Here is a 17,054-nt window from a genome sequence, read left to right as displayed (position 1 = left end):
AGAAAACAGTAGATGATCTGGAGGAGGGGGCTGAGTGTAGGGTGACGAAATTTGCTGATGACATGAAGATGAGTGAAAAAGCAAATTGCATGGAGGGTGTGGAAAGTCTGCAGAGAGATCTGGATTGGCTGAGTGAGTGGGCGAGGACCTGGCAGATGGAGTATAATGTTAGCAAGTGTGAGGTTATCCACTTTGGTAGAAATAATAGTAGGAAGGATTATTATTTAAAAGGCGAAAAGCTGCAGCATGCTACGATGCAGAGGGACCTGGGGGTCCTTGTGCATGAGTCACAAAAACCCAGCCTGTAGGTGTAGCAGGTGATCAAGAAGGCGAATGGAATGTTGGCCTTTATAGCAAGGGGGATAGAATATAAAAGCAGGGAGGTCTTGCTGCAACTGTACAGGGTACTGGTGAGGCCGCAGCTGGAGCACTATGTGCAGTTTTGGTCGCCGTACTTGCGGAAGGATATATTGGCCTTGGAGGGCGTGCAGAGAAGGTTCACTGGGCTGATACCAGAGATGAGGGGGTTAGCCTACGAAGAGAGGCTGAATAGACTGTGTCTGTACTCGTTGGAGTTTAGAAGGCTGAGGGGGGATCTTATAGAGACATATAAAATAATGAAGGGGATAGATAGGGTAGTGGTAGAGAGATTCTTCCTGCTTAGAAAGGATATCAGGGCTAGAGGGCACAGCCTCAAGATAATGTGGGGGGTGGGGGGGGGTGCTGCTGTTTAGGTCAGAGTTGAGGAGGAACTTCTTCACTCAAAGGGTGATGAATCTCTGGAATTCTCTGCCCATTGAAGTGGTGGAGGCTACCTTGCTGAATATATTTAAGTCACGGGTAGATAGGTTTCTGATAGACAGGGGAAGGGTTATGGGGAGAGAGTGGGAAAGTGGAACGGATCCACTTCAGATCAGCCATGATCTTATTGAATGGCGGGGCAGGCTCGAAGGGCTAGATGGCCTACTGCTCCTATTTATGTTCTTATGTTCAGTGCTCAATGGAATATCTGAATTCGAGAAGGCTGTGGGAAACTAAGAAATGACCTCGTGGCAGAACTGAGGAAGGGGAAGCTCTAGGAACAAACATGACACCATTTAAAGATAAAAGTTTATTTAACTTTTAAGAATGATTCTTAATGTTGCCGGTATCTTTCGAGACCACAAAATAATGATTGATTCATCAAAATAATTGAAGAATGGATTTGTAGGTGTATGTCATAGACAGCAAATTTAAGTATGATGGGATTTTGATGATCTCAGCAATGTGGGTTGCACGTCTTATTATTAAACATAAACTAAATAATAGTCTTAAATTGGAATTTACTCCCAGATATTCATTACCTTGTGCTGTAATGTAATCAACATCTTTTGCTAAGTAACTTTTGGAGTAAGTGTTGCGCATTTAAATGTGCTTGGAGCTCTGGGATTCAATCAGACTTCTTAATTAAGACAACGAACAGGCCTTTTCAGATAGTGGTGCTTCCTGCCTGACTACCTGAAGATTCAAGGCTGAGAAGCATTACTTGGCTGGAGACAGGATTTCCTGCTCCTCTTCTGCTGGAAGCCCAGTCTCACAAGTATCTTGCAGTGCCAGTAGCAGCCGTGGACAAGGCTGGGACTACAAGACACTTAACGACCCTCAACTGGGGCTATGGTTGGTGGATACCCTATCTCTTTCCAAGTACAATTATGGTCAGGTCGGGAGGGCAGCGAGAAGTCCACCCAGGAATTCTGCACACTGCCCCTCTCCAAGGCCTGCAAATCTGCCAGTGGGGAACTGTAAAATTTTGCCCAATGGTAATTTTGTTTCCCTTCCCATAGTATGCTGTTCATTGGAATGCAGTGATGATAGAGGTGACGTGGTCGACGGGCAGCATGGCGGCATAGTGATTAATACTGCTGCCTCAAAGCCCCAGGGGCCTGGGTTCGATTCCTGCCTTGGGTCACCTTCTGTGTGGAGTTTGTATATTCTCCCCGTGTCTCCATGGGTTTCCTCCGAGTGCTCCGGTTTTCTCCCACCATCTGAAAGATGTGCTGGTTAGGTGCATTGGCCCAAACAGACACTGGAATGTGGCAACTAGGGGAATTTCACAGTAACTTCATCACAATGTTAATGTAAGCCTTGTGACTAATAAATAAACTTCAGCTTCGTGATTATTAGCTACCGACGTCTGCCATTTCTCTTTAGCTAGCTATTAAGTAGCTTTGGGTCACAAATTCTTATATATCTTCTCCCTCTCTCAAGTCAGAAACAGCCTGATGTTTGTATCTGGCACTTTATCAGTAGAGACTTGGGCTGTGAATATGTACACTGCCATGTTGATTGTAACCCTTTTAAATTCATGTACTTTGATGTTCAGCACGATATGCTTAGTGTGGAATATTAAGTTACATTTGAGGTGCCTACATAAAACTAATTATGAATCATTGCAATTTTCTAAAACAAAAACAAGAAACTCCATTTTGTCGCTTTTTAGTAGAAGTGCAGAAGAGATTGGCAACTTTCAATTTACAAGTTCACTTCTTAGGTTCATATTGATGAATGTGACACTGAACAAAATCTACTCTTTTAAGTGATGACTTGAGATTTGATATTTTGCATATGGAAGCAGCCATTGTCTTGTCAACCAACCTTTAGAAGTAGTTTATTAGGTTAAAAGAGTTATGTATTGACGTGTGAATGATATAACCAGCTTTAAACTGCTGCTGTATGTATAAATTAGCTAAATTGAAATAATTGCAACTTGTAGAATACCTGCTGTATATCACCAAGACAAACCTGTGCCAACAAAAATGTCAAGTCAGCTCTGAGCTGGGATGACTGTTTAGCCTGACTATCCCTTTGAGGTTGATGTAGTCAAGTTGAAACACAGAACTGGAATATACCTCTGGGATCAGTCTTCTCTTCTCTCCCACCACTACACCGCACCGCCCCCCCATGGGTGATTTCTGCTTAGAGGACTGCTGTTGACAAAGAAGTGTTGGAGGGTGACAATTGATGTTGCAGTTTGACGCAGCATGTGTGTTTTGGAAACAAACCAATTTGATTGAACCTTGATCTTGAACCTGCTGGTTATTTCTTCAGGGAAGTACCTTTTCTCTGTCTTCTTGAACAGATGTGCTTTGGGGTATTATGGTTCAGTCATTATCAGCTTCAATTTGATGCCATGACAAATCATCCTGCTCAGTTGAACTAGAGGTTGATTGAAAAGCTGTTCAGTGAGGAAAATCTCACTGCTGTTCTCAAGTGTGCTTTCCAGCAAGTGTTGCTAAGTGGCTCATACTACTGAAGTGCTTTTTATTTTATTTCAAATTCCCACCACCCACACACATCACTGTCCCCCTTATCCACCCCCCCCCACCCACACAAATCACTGTCGCCCTTATCCACCCCCCACTACCCCCACACATCACTGTCCCCTTACCCATCCCTTCCACTACCCAGACTGATCGCCACTCGCAGAATGGCAGTGGACCGCCCTAGTCCCCCCCCACCAGGGTCTGTCTCTTCCTCTCCCCACCAGAGAATGATCAGTGATTTCACCCCACCCCACACACACACACACACACACACACACACACACACACACACACACACACACACACACACACACCAGAGATACATCTGACCCACCTTCTCCTCCACCAGGCAACAATTTGGCCTTGCTCACACATGACCCCTGCCCCCCAACACCACCACTGACCTGGGTCAGTGGAAACTTGGAACGCGTTCTTCAGCAGCTGGAATGCCCGATTCAGACTTTTATTCAGTAGGTCCATAACGGCGTGGGTCCAGATTGGTAAAGGGGGAAATGCTGATAAAGTTGGACGGGCAGTTCATTAATTCAATTTAAATGCATGCAAATGTATTTAAATTGCAGTTGCGCCCGTTTTGGGCACAAATCAAATCACCGCCATTCCCAGGCTTCGGTAAAAGTGGCAATCTGCACGGATGCGGGCGCGGATCGCGTTAATGGCCTCTCACCTGACTTTGGGCGCAATGCGATGTTACGGTCAGGCCCTTTTGTCTTTACCAGAAGTGGTAATTGGTCTCTGGATTCTTTCAAAGGAAATGGGAAGGGGTTCCATTGTCTCTTGGTGAATCACCCTGCAGCCACTCCTGTCAGTGGTTGACTATACATTCCCTGTCATCTTTTGGGGTTGCGTCTGTTTTAAAAAATAAATCTCGTGTATTTTTTAAAGTTCAGTATTTTGAGGATAATCCTATGGCTTTTTTTCCCCCATCATCACGACACTGTAGAGCACAATCAACAAATTCAATATGGAGTGTTGAACTACAGAACCAAAACAGTTCAACACCAGTTAGACTAATTCTTTAAAAACCATTGTCTGACCACATCTTGAACACTGGGTCTGGTTCTGGCTGCTGAGAAACAAAGGAGACTTTGTAGAGAGCAGCCACAAAGCTTAACTCAGTCATAACATGCTGGAGGTATGAACAGTAAAGGTTGAAACCGAATCTTTCAGCCTAGACAGGAGAAATTTAAGAGATGAGAGCAAATTGAAATATAGTTTGTGAGCGTTGGGATTGAAAGATTTTGTTTTAACTGGAAAAGTAAGTAAAAGTAAAGGCTCTGAACAACCTTTGTCTTGCAAAGCTGCTTTTGAGAATTAGATTGTGATGAGAATATGCCCTGTTACTTTGAAAATACGGTTTCTCAACTTTCAACTTGGCAATTTGAAATGAAACATAACAAACTACTTAGAAATGCAAGACCACTTTCCAAGCTGAATTTGAAAAAGCAAGTAAATCATCCTCAGGGGACTGTGAAGAGAGAGGTATTTCCTATAATTCAGAGATCCATTAAAATTTGTGACTCACTAAGGAAGACACATTAAAAGGCAAGTGTTGGATATTGAAATAATGGTAACGACAGGAAGACCTACCCAAAATTCCTTGGAAATGCACAATGGATGAAATATTTTGGGACAAGATTGCCAGCCACGAGAGTGTTTGGGATGGGAGAGTGGCAAACGGAACTTCCTTTCCTTCCCCCAACAGTTCGTTAGCAGAGATTTATTTGAATGATTTTTAAAGTAGCTGTGGTGTGTTTCTCCAACCCTGAATTTTTGTGGTCAAATTTTATAGGTAACACTTGATTAACTCAGAAGGTTAGTTCATTTCATATCCAAACATACTTTGGGGATGGGGGATTATTCATAACACTCTCCCTACCCCCCAACACATGCGCACACACACTACAGGGCTCGAAGAGAGGAGTGGTTGCAGCTATGAATAACAGCAATAATACAATCGCAAAAATGATTCTTAATTCACATGATTTCCAGTGTCTGGAAATACAAAATCCAGAGGGTGTTTCCATTGTGGCGGCGTTCAGTCCAGTTGAGTTGGCTGAATATGGCAATAAGAAAATGTTTGAAATGAATGATAATGCAGCACAGTGGGATTTCTGTCCTTAGAGTGCCTGGCCGATGATGATCAGAGACTTTTAAAATCAAACAGCCTTTGAGGAGTTGAGACACACTGACCAGCTGCTTGGTCAGTTGGGATTCCTGCTGAAGGCTGTTCAATTAATTGGTAATTGGCAGACTGAAGGCTTTTCATTTCTCAAAGGAGATTTCAAATGATCGCTCAACTCCTTTCTCCACAATGATTTCAAAAGGAATGTTTATCTGGCCTCTGGGACTAGCTTTGATATCTGGGCACTGATAGTGTTCCAGCCTTTAGCTTTTAGAATCATAGAGTCATAGAGGTTTACAACATGGAAACAGGCTCTTCAGTCCAACTTATCCATGCCATCCTTTGTTTTAAACCCCTAAGCCAATCCCAATTGCCTGCATTTGGCCATTGTACCTCTATACCCATCTTACTCATGCAACTGTCTAAATGATTTTTAAAAGACAAAATTGTACCACCTCTACTACTACCTCTGGCAGCTTGTTCCAGACACTCACCACCCTCTGTGTGAAAAAATTGCCTCTGGGCACTTTGTATCTCTCCCCTTAAACCTATGCCCTCTAGTTTTAGATTCCCCTACCTTTGGGAAAAGATATTGACTGTCTACCTGATCTGTGCACCTCATTATTTTGTAGACCTCTATAAGATCATCCCTCAACTGTCTACGCTCCAGAGAAACAAAGTCCCAGTCTATCCAACCTCTCCTTATAACTCAAACCATGAAGTCCAGGTAACATCCTAGTAAATCTTTTCTGCACACTTTCTGGTTTAATAATATCCTTTCTATAATAAGGTGACCAGAAGTGTGCACAGTATTCCAAGTGTGGCCTTACCAATGTCTTGTACAATCTCAACAAGATGTCCCAACTTCCGTATTCAATGTGCTGATCGATGAAACCATGCATGCTGAATACCATCTTTGCCACTCTGTCCACCTGTGACTCCACTTTCAAGGCGCTATGAACATGTATCGTAGATCTCTTCGTTCTGTAACTCCCCCCATTGCCCTACCATTAACTGAGTAAGTCCTGCCCTGGTTCAGTCTACCAAAATGCATCACTTCACATTTGTCTAAATTAACCTCCATCTTCCATTCGTCAGCCCACTGGCCCAATTGATCAAGATCCCGCTGCAATCGGAGGTACTTTCTTCACTATCCACAATGCCACCAATCATGGTAGCATCTACAAACTTAGTAACCAGAGTTAACCATCCTCCTTGAGGACCTTGTGTCAAGGAGCCATTGTCTAGGCAGACCCTCCAACTCAGCTGGAAGGGTAAGATTGTCAAGATGCAAATGCTATCCACTGCCCCCTCCAATAGTCCCAATTTGAAATGGACCTGGTCAGTCCCAGGCATGAGATAGCAATGTTAGCAACTCTGCAGGGATAATGCGTTTTAATCTGCAAGTCCCCTGGTTTTGCAATTTTATTGTCCTTTGGTGGAATATTTTGATTTTGTAACTCCTGCTGGAAGCTTCCAGAAGAAAGGGCTTATCCTCTGGTCATATGACTTGTAGCAACATCTTTCTTGGATTTAACAGAATATCTATTTTTAAAATAGCAAAACGAAGAAAGTCAAATGCACATAAGTTGAATTCCTTTCATACTTGTATAAAAAGGGAGAGATTGGATTGCAAGAAAGTTTTCAGCAGGAACTGGCTGAAAGCTGGGCTCTCTCCCCCTCTCTCTTGCAACAAGTGTAATGCCTATCTCAGAAGCCACCTTCACCACAAACCTACCAGCGAACAGAGACCACATAATAATTTCAGCATCTTCTAAATGTGACCTCATCTGCAAAACCAACTAATCCATATCGACCAGAGTTTAAAAAAATCTACGCCACAAGGGCATTCAAAGGATACTTAATCTATTTCCTTTTAGTTTTGCTTTTCATTGGTCTTGAACTTCCTTTTCCTGATTCCTGTGTGTGTTACTTTGCATATTTCATTACTTCTTGGCTCAAGAAAACCTTGCTTGATCAATTTTGTTCCTTATTGTTCACAGCTTACATATTTAAATACATATGGATTTGGAAAAGGCGCATCCTTGTGAAAAAGAAACTTAAACCTTTGTTTTGATCAGCCGAGCAGTTTGAATGGAGGGGAGCCAGTTCACCTCTTCTGACCTGGTCAAAGCATTAAATTATGATGCTGCAAATGCTGTCTTGTGTGCTTTGATCTTCTATATATCGATTTGCATTAACCAATTCCAGCAAGATCACAAGCCTTTGAGTTATCCTAGGCCTCTTGAGTTATTGATGTGCTGCCTTAGGAGTATGGTGGACAATTCCTTTGGAAGTCATGTCATTTTAAAAGTAATTCTACCGCTGAAATTTATGAATATAGAACGGTTTGTACTGTACTTAGTGAATGTGTATTCTGGCAAAAAAAAATGTGCTTGTAAATTTCTCTCTCAGATTCACAAAGTAACTCTTTTAGAAAATCTAACAGCTGAACTTATTAGAATATGAGAAGACATTAACACTCAAATCAGCTATTAAACCAAATTTAATCGAGTAAGGTGTGTTTTAAGAGGCTACAAATCATCTCTGTCTTGCATAACTTGCATCCATTATAACTTATCTGTGTATAAATATTTGAGTGTTGTGCAGAAAGAATTTTTTTGGATGCTTAAAGACCTTTGAGAGATTAAAGAGATTCATATTAACTGATAGCCCATTTATACTTGACAGCATATTATGTTCCTGTTAAATTGATGTGAATGTATTAAAGCTGGACAATACTGCCAACTAGTACAAAGTTGAAGCCTCAGTGCACTTCAAGAGAAATTCCACTTAACATTTTTTTAATCCTCTCTTCTATTGGCTAATTCTCTTTTTCCTTTAGCCTCTTTTGAGCTGTCAGTAGCTAACACTGTAGTCCATTAGTTTGTTCGATCTTTTCACAGTGCTGTTCTTAGCCTTGTTTAAGGGACATGCTGAAGTGATCCTGGTTGATGTACTGTCAGTAGCTTTGCCTTTCTTTTCCCTTGTGGAGAACTACATTGTCTTTGCCCCTCCATGAAATGTCATTTGAAGCAATTGAAAATCCTGTTTTGGTTCATTTTCTCAAGCCTGTTATAAATGAACAGTTTCTCCATGACATCCAATAAAGTAAAATGTGATATCACTTAAATTCCAATAACTTTATTTAAATTATGGAGGCCTGCAGTCAGTCAGACTCTAGGATGATATATTTCAGCAATAATTTAGAATCCTGAAAGAACCACATTTTTATTATGCTTACCTGTTTTGTGCAAAGTTTTTAATATATTCACTGCAGGCTGTATAATGTTTAATTCATATTCATAAATCACTATTACTTCAGTCTCATAGTTAACATTATCTATACAGCACATTGTCATATACTAATGTCTGTACTGTATCCCGACAGAAGATATAAAGTCCAGAGTTTGAAAAAAACTCAAGGATCCCATCATCCAAAATCTGTACATCATTAGTCAGCTGTGATTCACACCTGCCTTCATCCCCATAAGTACTTGATTCCCAACTTTAAGGACCACTGTTTCCTGCTTTCTTCCACTTTCTCTTAAAAATCATAGTGCATATTCTGAAGTGTCTTGACTTGTAACTATCTCATTTTGGGATAGGATCTTGTTGGGCTGATCTAGCTGGTATTCACAATGTGTATGAAGTCCTTCATATTGCAGCACAATGAAATTCAGTTGGATGAGTCCACCAGGTTGCATTTGTGAAGCAACATTATTTAATCTTAACATTGTGTGGAACTTGGGAAGCATTTCTCAATATCAGTTTGATTCCCAAACCTTAATGAACTGTTCAATGTGTTGCCAGCAAAGCAATAAGGATAGAACAGGCTTGAACAATTGAAATCACCATTGCTCAAGCACAAATGTTTAATATGACTTTGGGAATATGATGTTTTGAATTGCAGAACCTTTAAAGGAGCATACGACTCTGCTAAGTACCTCTCCCAGCGAAACTGGAAATGAGTCTTTTCTCTGAGTACTTACTCTGATATGACAGTTAATTGCAGCTTCGTAGATACCATGATTGATGGCAGAGCGTTTGCACTGCTGACTCACAGTGCCAGGGACCCAAATTCAGTTCCAGCTTTGGTTCACTGTCTCTGTGGAGTTTGCACATTCTCCCTGTCTGTGTGGGTTTCCTCCAGCTGTTCCAGTTTCCTCCCATAGTCCAAAGACCTGCAGGTTAGGCAGATTGGCCATGCTAAATTGACCCTCAGTGTCCGAAAATGTGTAGATTTGGGGGATTAATGGGACAAAAATGTGGGATTACAAGGATCGAGCAGAAGGTGGGCCTTGGTAAGACGCTCTGTCAGAGAGTCGGTGCAGGCTCGATGGGCCGAATGGCCTTCTTCACATTGGGATTCATGAAATGCAGAACTGGAGAACAAATGTTTACCCAGCATAATGATGGCCGCCTGGAAATGGATTTAGTGCAGTGCATCTTTATTGCTTATTATGCCATCGTAGAACATAGGAAAACTACAGCACAAACAGGCCCTTCGGCCCACAAATTGCGCTGAACATATCCCTACCAACTAGGCTTACCTATAACCCTCTATCTTACTAAGTTCAAAAGTCTGTTAAAAGACCCTATCGAATCTGCCTCCGCTACCACCACCAGCAGCCGATTCCACGCACCCACCATCCTCTGAGTGAAAAACTTACCCCTGACATCTCCTCTGTACCTACTCCCCAGCACCCTGTACCTGTGTCTTCTTGTGGCAGCCATTTCAGCCCTGGGAGAAAGCCTCTGAGAATCCACTCGATCTATACCTCTCAACATTGTGTACACCTATATTAGGTCACCTCTCATCCTTTTGTCTCTCTAAGGAGAAAAGACCGAACTCCCTCAACCTATCCTCATAAGGCATGCCACCCAATCCAGGTAACACCCTTGTAAATCTCCTCTGCACCCTTTCAATGGATTCCATATCCTTCCTGTAATGAGGCGACCAGAACTGAGCACAGTACTCCAAGTGGGGTATGACCTGGGTCTTGTATAGATGCAGCATTATCACCTGACCCCTAAACGCAATTCCTCGATTGATGAAGGCCAGTACACCATACACCTTCTTAACCACATCCTCTACCTGCAAAGCCGATTTGAGAGTCCTATGAAACCGGACCCCAAGACCCTTCTGATCCTCCACACTGCTAAGAGTCTTACCCTTAATATTATATTCCATCATCCCATTTGACTTGCCAAAATGAACCACCACACACTTATTTGGGTTGAACTCCATCTGCCACTTCTCTGCCCAATCTTGCATCCTATCGATGTCTAGTTGCATCATTGTGTGATGTAAATATGAGCTTATCTCCCCTCCAATTCTTCTGCTCTCCTTCCCTAAATTATTTCCTTTTTTGGGTTCCAGATTAAACAATTAACTTGGGTAGAGTCATAAAATACCAACGGTGCAAAAGGAGGCCATTCGGCCCATTGAATCTGTACCGATCCAAAGTTCAGTTAGTAATTTATGGTAACGTTTCAGAGTTCCAGAGTAATACTAATGAAGATGTTATGATTTTGTTTTTACAGACGAGAGATGATTTCTTGGGCCAAGTCGATGTACCTCTTAACCACTTACCGGTAAGTTGCTGATTAGGGGGAATAAAATGAAGAAGCATTTATCTGCTAAATGAACAAAATTGCTAGCAATAGTTGCTTAACTGCTCAACCATTGATCAAATTCCAACATTTTGGTATTGAGAAAGCCAAGTGAAAAACCAAGATTTGTTGTACAGTAAACCATCACAACTGAAATGAGTAAAAGATGAGGCATAAGACATAGGAGCAGAATTAGGCCTCTCGTCCCATCGAGTCTCTCTGCCAGTCAATCATGGCTGATGTTTTTCTCATCCCTGTTCTTCTGCCTTTTCCCCATAACCCCTGATCCTCTTACGAATCAAGAACCTATCTATGTCTGTCTTAAAGACATGCAATGACCTGGCCTCCACAGCCTTCTGCAGCAAAGAATTTCACAGATTCACCATTCTCTGGCTGAAGAAATTCCTCCTGATCTCTGTTTTAAAGGATCGTCCCTTTAGCCTGAGATTTTGCTCTCTGGTTCCAGTTTTTCGTATTAGTGAAAATATCCTCTCCATGTCCACTCTACCCAAGCTTTGCTGTGTCTGTAATTTTGAAAAAGATCCCCCCTCATCCTTCTAAACTCTGAGTACAGACCCAGAGCCCTCAACTGTTCTCATGTTGACAAATAATAACTAATTGGTACGAAGCTTGAATTTATAAGTTTGCATTTAGTAAGCATAAAGCAAAATGGAGCCAATTAGGTCGTTAAGTTTCTTAGACTGGAGCACAATGTGTAGAATTTAATTGAGCCCATCTACTCGAGCAAGCATGATTGTGGGAATAATGGGCGGGAGACAGGGCCAGGAGAATTTGATGGGCTTCCTGCATTGTATTCCCAGTGTCAGGAAAACTTTCCCTAATTGACTTAGGATGGGCATTGGAAGCCTACCCAGTTGTAACGGGATGTCAGTTTGGTTCATTAATGACTTGACACCAATTAACCTGGAATTTGGGGTGGGGAGGGGCTTTGGGACTTGGGACTTGCAGCAGTCAAACTGGGAAGCTTGTTGAGTTTGTTTATAGCCTTCTGGGGGGTGGGGGGAATCCCTCCTTACCTCTGGCACCCTGGTACTCTTTGGCATTCTGCTTCCCACAACTCCATTCCACCCCACTCGCCTGTGTCCCCTATGGCAATCCCCTGGGCTGGGCCTCAAAACATTACCAGCAGCAGCCACCACTCACGGTGGGGCTATTGGCCTCTGATCAGTAGCTCTCAGGGGCAGGATATCTGCTCCACTGATTGCATACAAGTTTACTTGCTGACCAGCTAAGTGTCTGGATGCTCTGAAATATCATTGGGTTTTTCCCCATGGAAGCAGCACAGTGAAGTTTCCCAACTGTTTTGGGGTGCAGAGCTCCGTCACTGGAGTTCAATCACAAATGACTTGCTAATTATTGGATGCAAGGAGATGTGAAGGATTCTGCATAGTAAGGCAAGTGGGAACAGGACACAGATTCAGTATTCATCACTTTAGCAGCAATGAAAGAGTTAAGTGAAAGGTTTGATAAGATAAACAAATAACATAATAAGTAAAAGTTTAAGGGTGGGGTGATCAAAGGTAAGAAATGGTAGTAAGCTGGGTGCTCGAGACATAGAGAAAACTCTTTTTGAAGTTTTCAGTGTGACACAAGTTTTAATTTTGATAAATTCCTTAAAATCAAATGTTTTATAGCAATTTAAGGCTTGAGTTAATAGCATTTCCATTGGTTGATGTGCCTTGTAAGTAAGAATATGTTTGGTTTTATTAACTAATTATGTTGTGTTGTCATTTTATTATGCCAATTTGCACCAGCGAAAAACTGAGATTTTGGCAAGTAAATTACTTGTTAATCTTTTATTTTTGTGCTATAGTGTTTGAATATTGAAGTATTAACACCAGTGGACAAATGAGCCAACACCAATTGGCACAAAGCAATCACTTTACATAGGACCATTCCTAGATAGCTCCTCGTGTATATCCACTGTGGCTTGAGCAGGGTAGATTTTAACCCTATCTTGGAAATATATCATTTGGGAACTCTGGCTGCATGGAGCTGCTTTTTTTCCAATCTTAGCTTCTGTTTTCAACTGTTTTGCTGATAGAATGCCACTCTGATTTGCAGACTCCTTTGTTCATGTAGTGTTTTATTTGGTCCAAAGATGAACAGAAATGATGACGTTTTTAAATGTAAACACTGCAGCAAAACCAAATTACTGCATGTGTGCAAGGATTTAATGATCCTTCTACTTGGTGTCTTGAATGTGAGGCTCCTCCTCTGCCTTTTCTCCTTCATTTGGTTTTCCTACTTTGTGCGGAGGTTTGGGATAAATTTCACAGCCGAGGTAGCGGGATTCTCCTGAATCATTTTGGAAAACCTCTTGCATGTAAAAATGAATGATGAATGCTTGCCCATTTCTACTGTGGTGTGGGTGAAATTGGGAGGTTGATACCTGGGCCTCAAACGCAACACACTTGTTGAATTCTAATCTAGTTCCTTGAACTACTTGTTCAAACCAGATGGCTTGACATAGTGTAATGATGGAGCAGGACTTTAGTTTGATTGCTTACTGCTGAAAAAAATTTACTCAAGTATGTTTGCATCAATTGAAATACGTTGTGCCTTTAAGGAAGTGGCCCATTGCTGTTACTACACTGCTTGAAAGCACCACATTTTGTTGCTGGTATAAAATATTTTTATTTAATATTAAAAGTGTTCCCATTTTTAACATTTCAAAGTAGATGAATGATATACATAACTACTACTTGTACTTATATTAGTATCTTTAACATAGTGAAACAAACTGAGGTGTTCCAAGGAACCATTACCAACAGGTCACATTAGTAGATATCAGGGTAGATGTAGGTTTCAAGAAGCTCTTTGGGTTGCGGGAATTGTTGCCTAGGTCAGCAGTTTATTGCCCATCCCTAATTGCCCTAGAGGAGGTGATGGTGAGCTGCCTGTTTGAACCATGTAGAATCATAGAAATCCTAAAGTGCAGAAAGAGGTAATCTGCTCCATTTGAGTCTGTACTGACCACAATCCCACCCAGGCCCTACCCCATATATCTACACACTTACCTACTAATCCCTCTAACCTAAGCATCTCAGGATACTAAGGGGCAATTTTAGCACGGCCAGTCAACCTAACTTGCGCACCTTTGAACTGAGGGGGGAAACCGGAGGAAACCCATGCAGATGTGAGGAGAATGTGCAAACTCCACACAGACAGTGACCCAAGCTGGGAATTCAACCCAGGTCCCTGGAGCAGTGAAGCAGCAGTGCTAACCACTGTGCTACCGTGCCGCCCGTGGTTTAGATAAAGCCACAGCCCTGTTAGGGAGGGAATTCCAGGGTTTTAACTTAGCAACAGGGGAGGAAGAATGTATTTGTTTTAAGTTCTTACTTTTAAAAAGTGCCTTAAAGGAGGAATGAGAGGTGGAGTGGTTTGTGAAGCGAATTCCATCGTCCAGTACTTTTCCAGTTGAAGGACCAAACATTACTAGGGGAATGATGCAAATCTGAGATGCTCAAGAGGCTGGAATTAGAGGAGCACAGATACTTTGGAGCATTGTAGGGCTGGAGGAGATTAGAGATGGCAAGAGCTGAGGTACAGAGGGATTTGAAAACAAGGTTGGGAATTTTCAAAAACAAACCATTGTTTAACCTTGGGGCCAGCGTTGATCAGCGAGCACAGGGGTGATAACTTGCACCTTATTCAGTCAGCTGAGATACAGACTGCAGCGTTTTGCATGTCCTGAAATTTACAAAGAGTGGAATATGGGAGCAAGCTAGGAAGGGATTGAAAGTGTCAAGATAGAAGTTTATAAGATGTTGAGAGGTATAAATAGGGTGGACCTGATAGAGGTTTATAAGATGTTGAGAGGTACAGATAGGGTGGATTCTCAGAGGCTATTTCCCAGGGCTGAAATGGTTGCTACGAGAGGACACAGGTTTAAGATGCTGGGGAGTAGGCATAGAGGAGATGTCAGGGGTCAGTTTTTCACTCAGGGTGGTGGGTGAGTGGAATCGGCTGCTGTCGGTGGTGGTGGAGGCAAACTCGTTGGGGTCTTTGAAGAGACTTCTGGATGGGTACATGGGATTTAATGGGATTGAGGGTTATAGATAGGCCTGGTAAGTAGGGATATGTTTGGTGCAACTTGTGGGCTGAAGGGCCTGTTTGTGCTGTAGTGTTCTATGTAAGTCCAGTGATATCAAAAGTGTGGATGAGATTTTCAACAGCATGTGAGCTGAGGCAGGGGCAGTGTTGCATAATCTTATGAATACAGGTGATCCTAACATGAAACGAGAGGCAAAGCTCATCTGAGGGGTGAATATTATAAGGTTGCGAACAATGAATTTCAGCTCCAGGAGGTTGTCAGGGAAAGAGGGTATGGATTGGTAGCTGGGAAACTGAATTTGTGGTGAGGACTGAAAACAATGACTCTGGCTTCCCACTATGTAGTTGGAAAGAATTGGATAAGCCTTCTTACAATTTGGAGACATTGGTGGACTTGAGTTCTTTCCGTGGTGAGGGCAGTGAAGACTATAAAGAAAGCAGAAAAGCACTCAAGCAGGGAAATAAGAGAGCAAAGGAGGAGCCATGAAATTATCTTGGCAAGTCAGGTTAAAGAGAGTCCCAAAATAGTTATACATACGTTAAAAACAAGAGGATAATGAGGGGGAGGGTAGGTGCACTCAAGGATAAAGGAGAGAAATTGTGCTTGGAGGTGGAGGATGTGGGCAAGATCCTAAATTAATACTTTGGGCCTGATTTTACCATTTTTATTATAAATGCTGAATCTGGGCATAATTCAGACTTAGAAATCTGCTTTCAGGCGCCCCCATAAGCACTTAGCCTGAAAAAAAAGGATTGTGTGTCCCATTTGCATTGTGGAATTAGTGCGCCGGAAGTGATTGGAGCTCTGAACTACGCATGCGCAGTTAGAAAAAAAATTTGGAAAAAGCGTGCCCCTGTCAGATCATTCCTGGGCTGCACCCGGGAGTGATGGTCCCCACAGACATCACTGTCCCCCTTACCAAACCCAACCCCCCACTACCTTGCTACCCAGACTGATCGTGACTCTCTGCCCTATTCACCTTCCTCTTCTCTCTCTCTCTCTCTCTCTCGCTCTCTTGCTCTCTCTCTCGCTCTCTCCCCGCACCCCCCCCACCCCCCACCCCCCCAACTCACCACCACCACTACTGATCTGAGTCAGAGCGCCATTGGAATCATTGAATTCGTTCTTCAGCAGCTGAAGCGCCCAATTCAGACTTTAATACAGCAGGTCCATTTCGGCATGATTCCGGATCGGCAAATGTGGCAGTAACGGGGGAAATGCTGATTAAGTTGGGTGGGCAGTTCATTAATTCAAATGAAATACATGCAAATACATTTAAATCGTCGTTGTGCCTGTTTTGGCGAAGCAGATCACGACCATTCATGGGTTTTGGTAAAGTGGCCATTTGCGTGGATGCAGGCGTGGATCGCGTTAATGGCCTCACACCCAATTTTACCACGTTATCGTGCCCTGGTAAAATAAGGCCCTTTGTGTCAACATTCCCCAAGGAGAAGGACATGGGGGATAGTGAGATTAGTGTGGAGCATACTAATAGCCTAGGGAATTTTCAGATGAACAAAGAAGTGGTGTTGGGTCTCTTGAAGAGCATTAAGGTGGATAAGGCCCCTGGACCTGATGAGATCTCCCACAGGTTATTAAGGGAGGCAAGTGAAGAGATTGCTGGGAACCTGACAAAGATCTTTGTATCCTCATTAGCTGCTTGCTAGTCCTCCTAGACTTCTCCAGTAGTTAATGTTGTTCCTCTGTTCAAGAAAGGAAAAAGGGGTAATCCAGGAAATTGTAGACCAATGAGTTTCACATCGATGGTTGGGAAGCTACTAAAGAGAATTCTTAGGGATAGAATTTACGTAAGTGCATTTGGAAAAGCATGGACTAATTAGAGAAATTCAGCATGGCTTTGTGCAGGGCGGATCATAACTAACTAACTTGATTTTTTCAAGGAGGTGACATA

The 17,054-nt window shown here is 42.5% G+C and overlaps 1 protein-coding gene across 9 annotated transcripts in view; it reads left to right on the top strand.

Moving 5' to 3' along the window:
• Nucleotides 1–17,054, top strand: part of nedd4l (NEDD4 like E3 ubiquitin protein ligase) — a 427,841-nt gene that overhangs the window by 286,431 nt on the left and 124,356 nt on the right. For all 9 annotated transcript variants that reach the window (XM_080181786.1, XM_080181803.1, XM_080181795.1 and 6 more), the window contains one exon: nt 10,993–11,043. In XM_080181786.1, the coding sequence (XP_080037912.1) occupies nt 10,993–11,043 (51 nt within the window). The remainder of the gene's footprint in view (nt 1–10,992; nt 11,044–17,054) is intronic.

This window comes from Carcharhinus amblyrhynchos, chromosome 1, assembly GCF_965287045.1.
Source record: "Carcharhinus amblyrhynchos chromosome 1, sCarAmb.v2.hapA, whole genome shotgun sequence".
In the NCBI taxonomy this organism is placed as follows: Eukaryota; Metazoa; Chordata; class Chondrichthyes; order Carcharhiniformes; family Carcharhinidae; genus Carcharhinus; species Carcharhinus amblyrhynchos.
The sequence above is the reverse complement of the archived record's forward strand: the minus strand, read 5'-3'. Positions and strand labels throughout refer to the sequence as shown.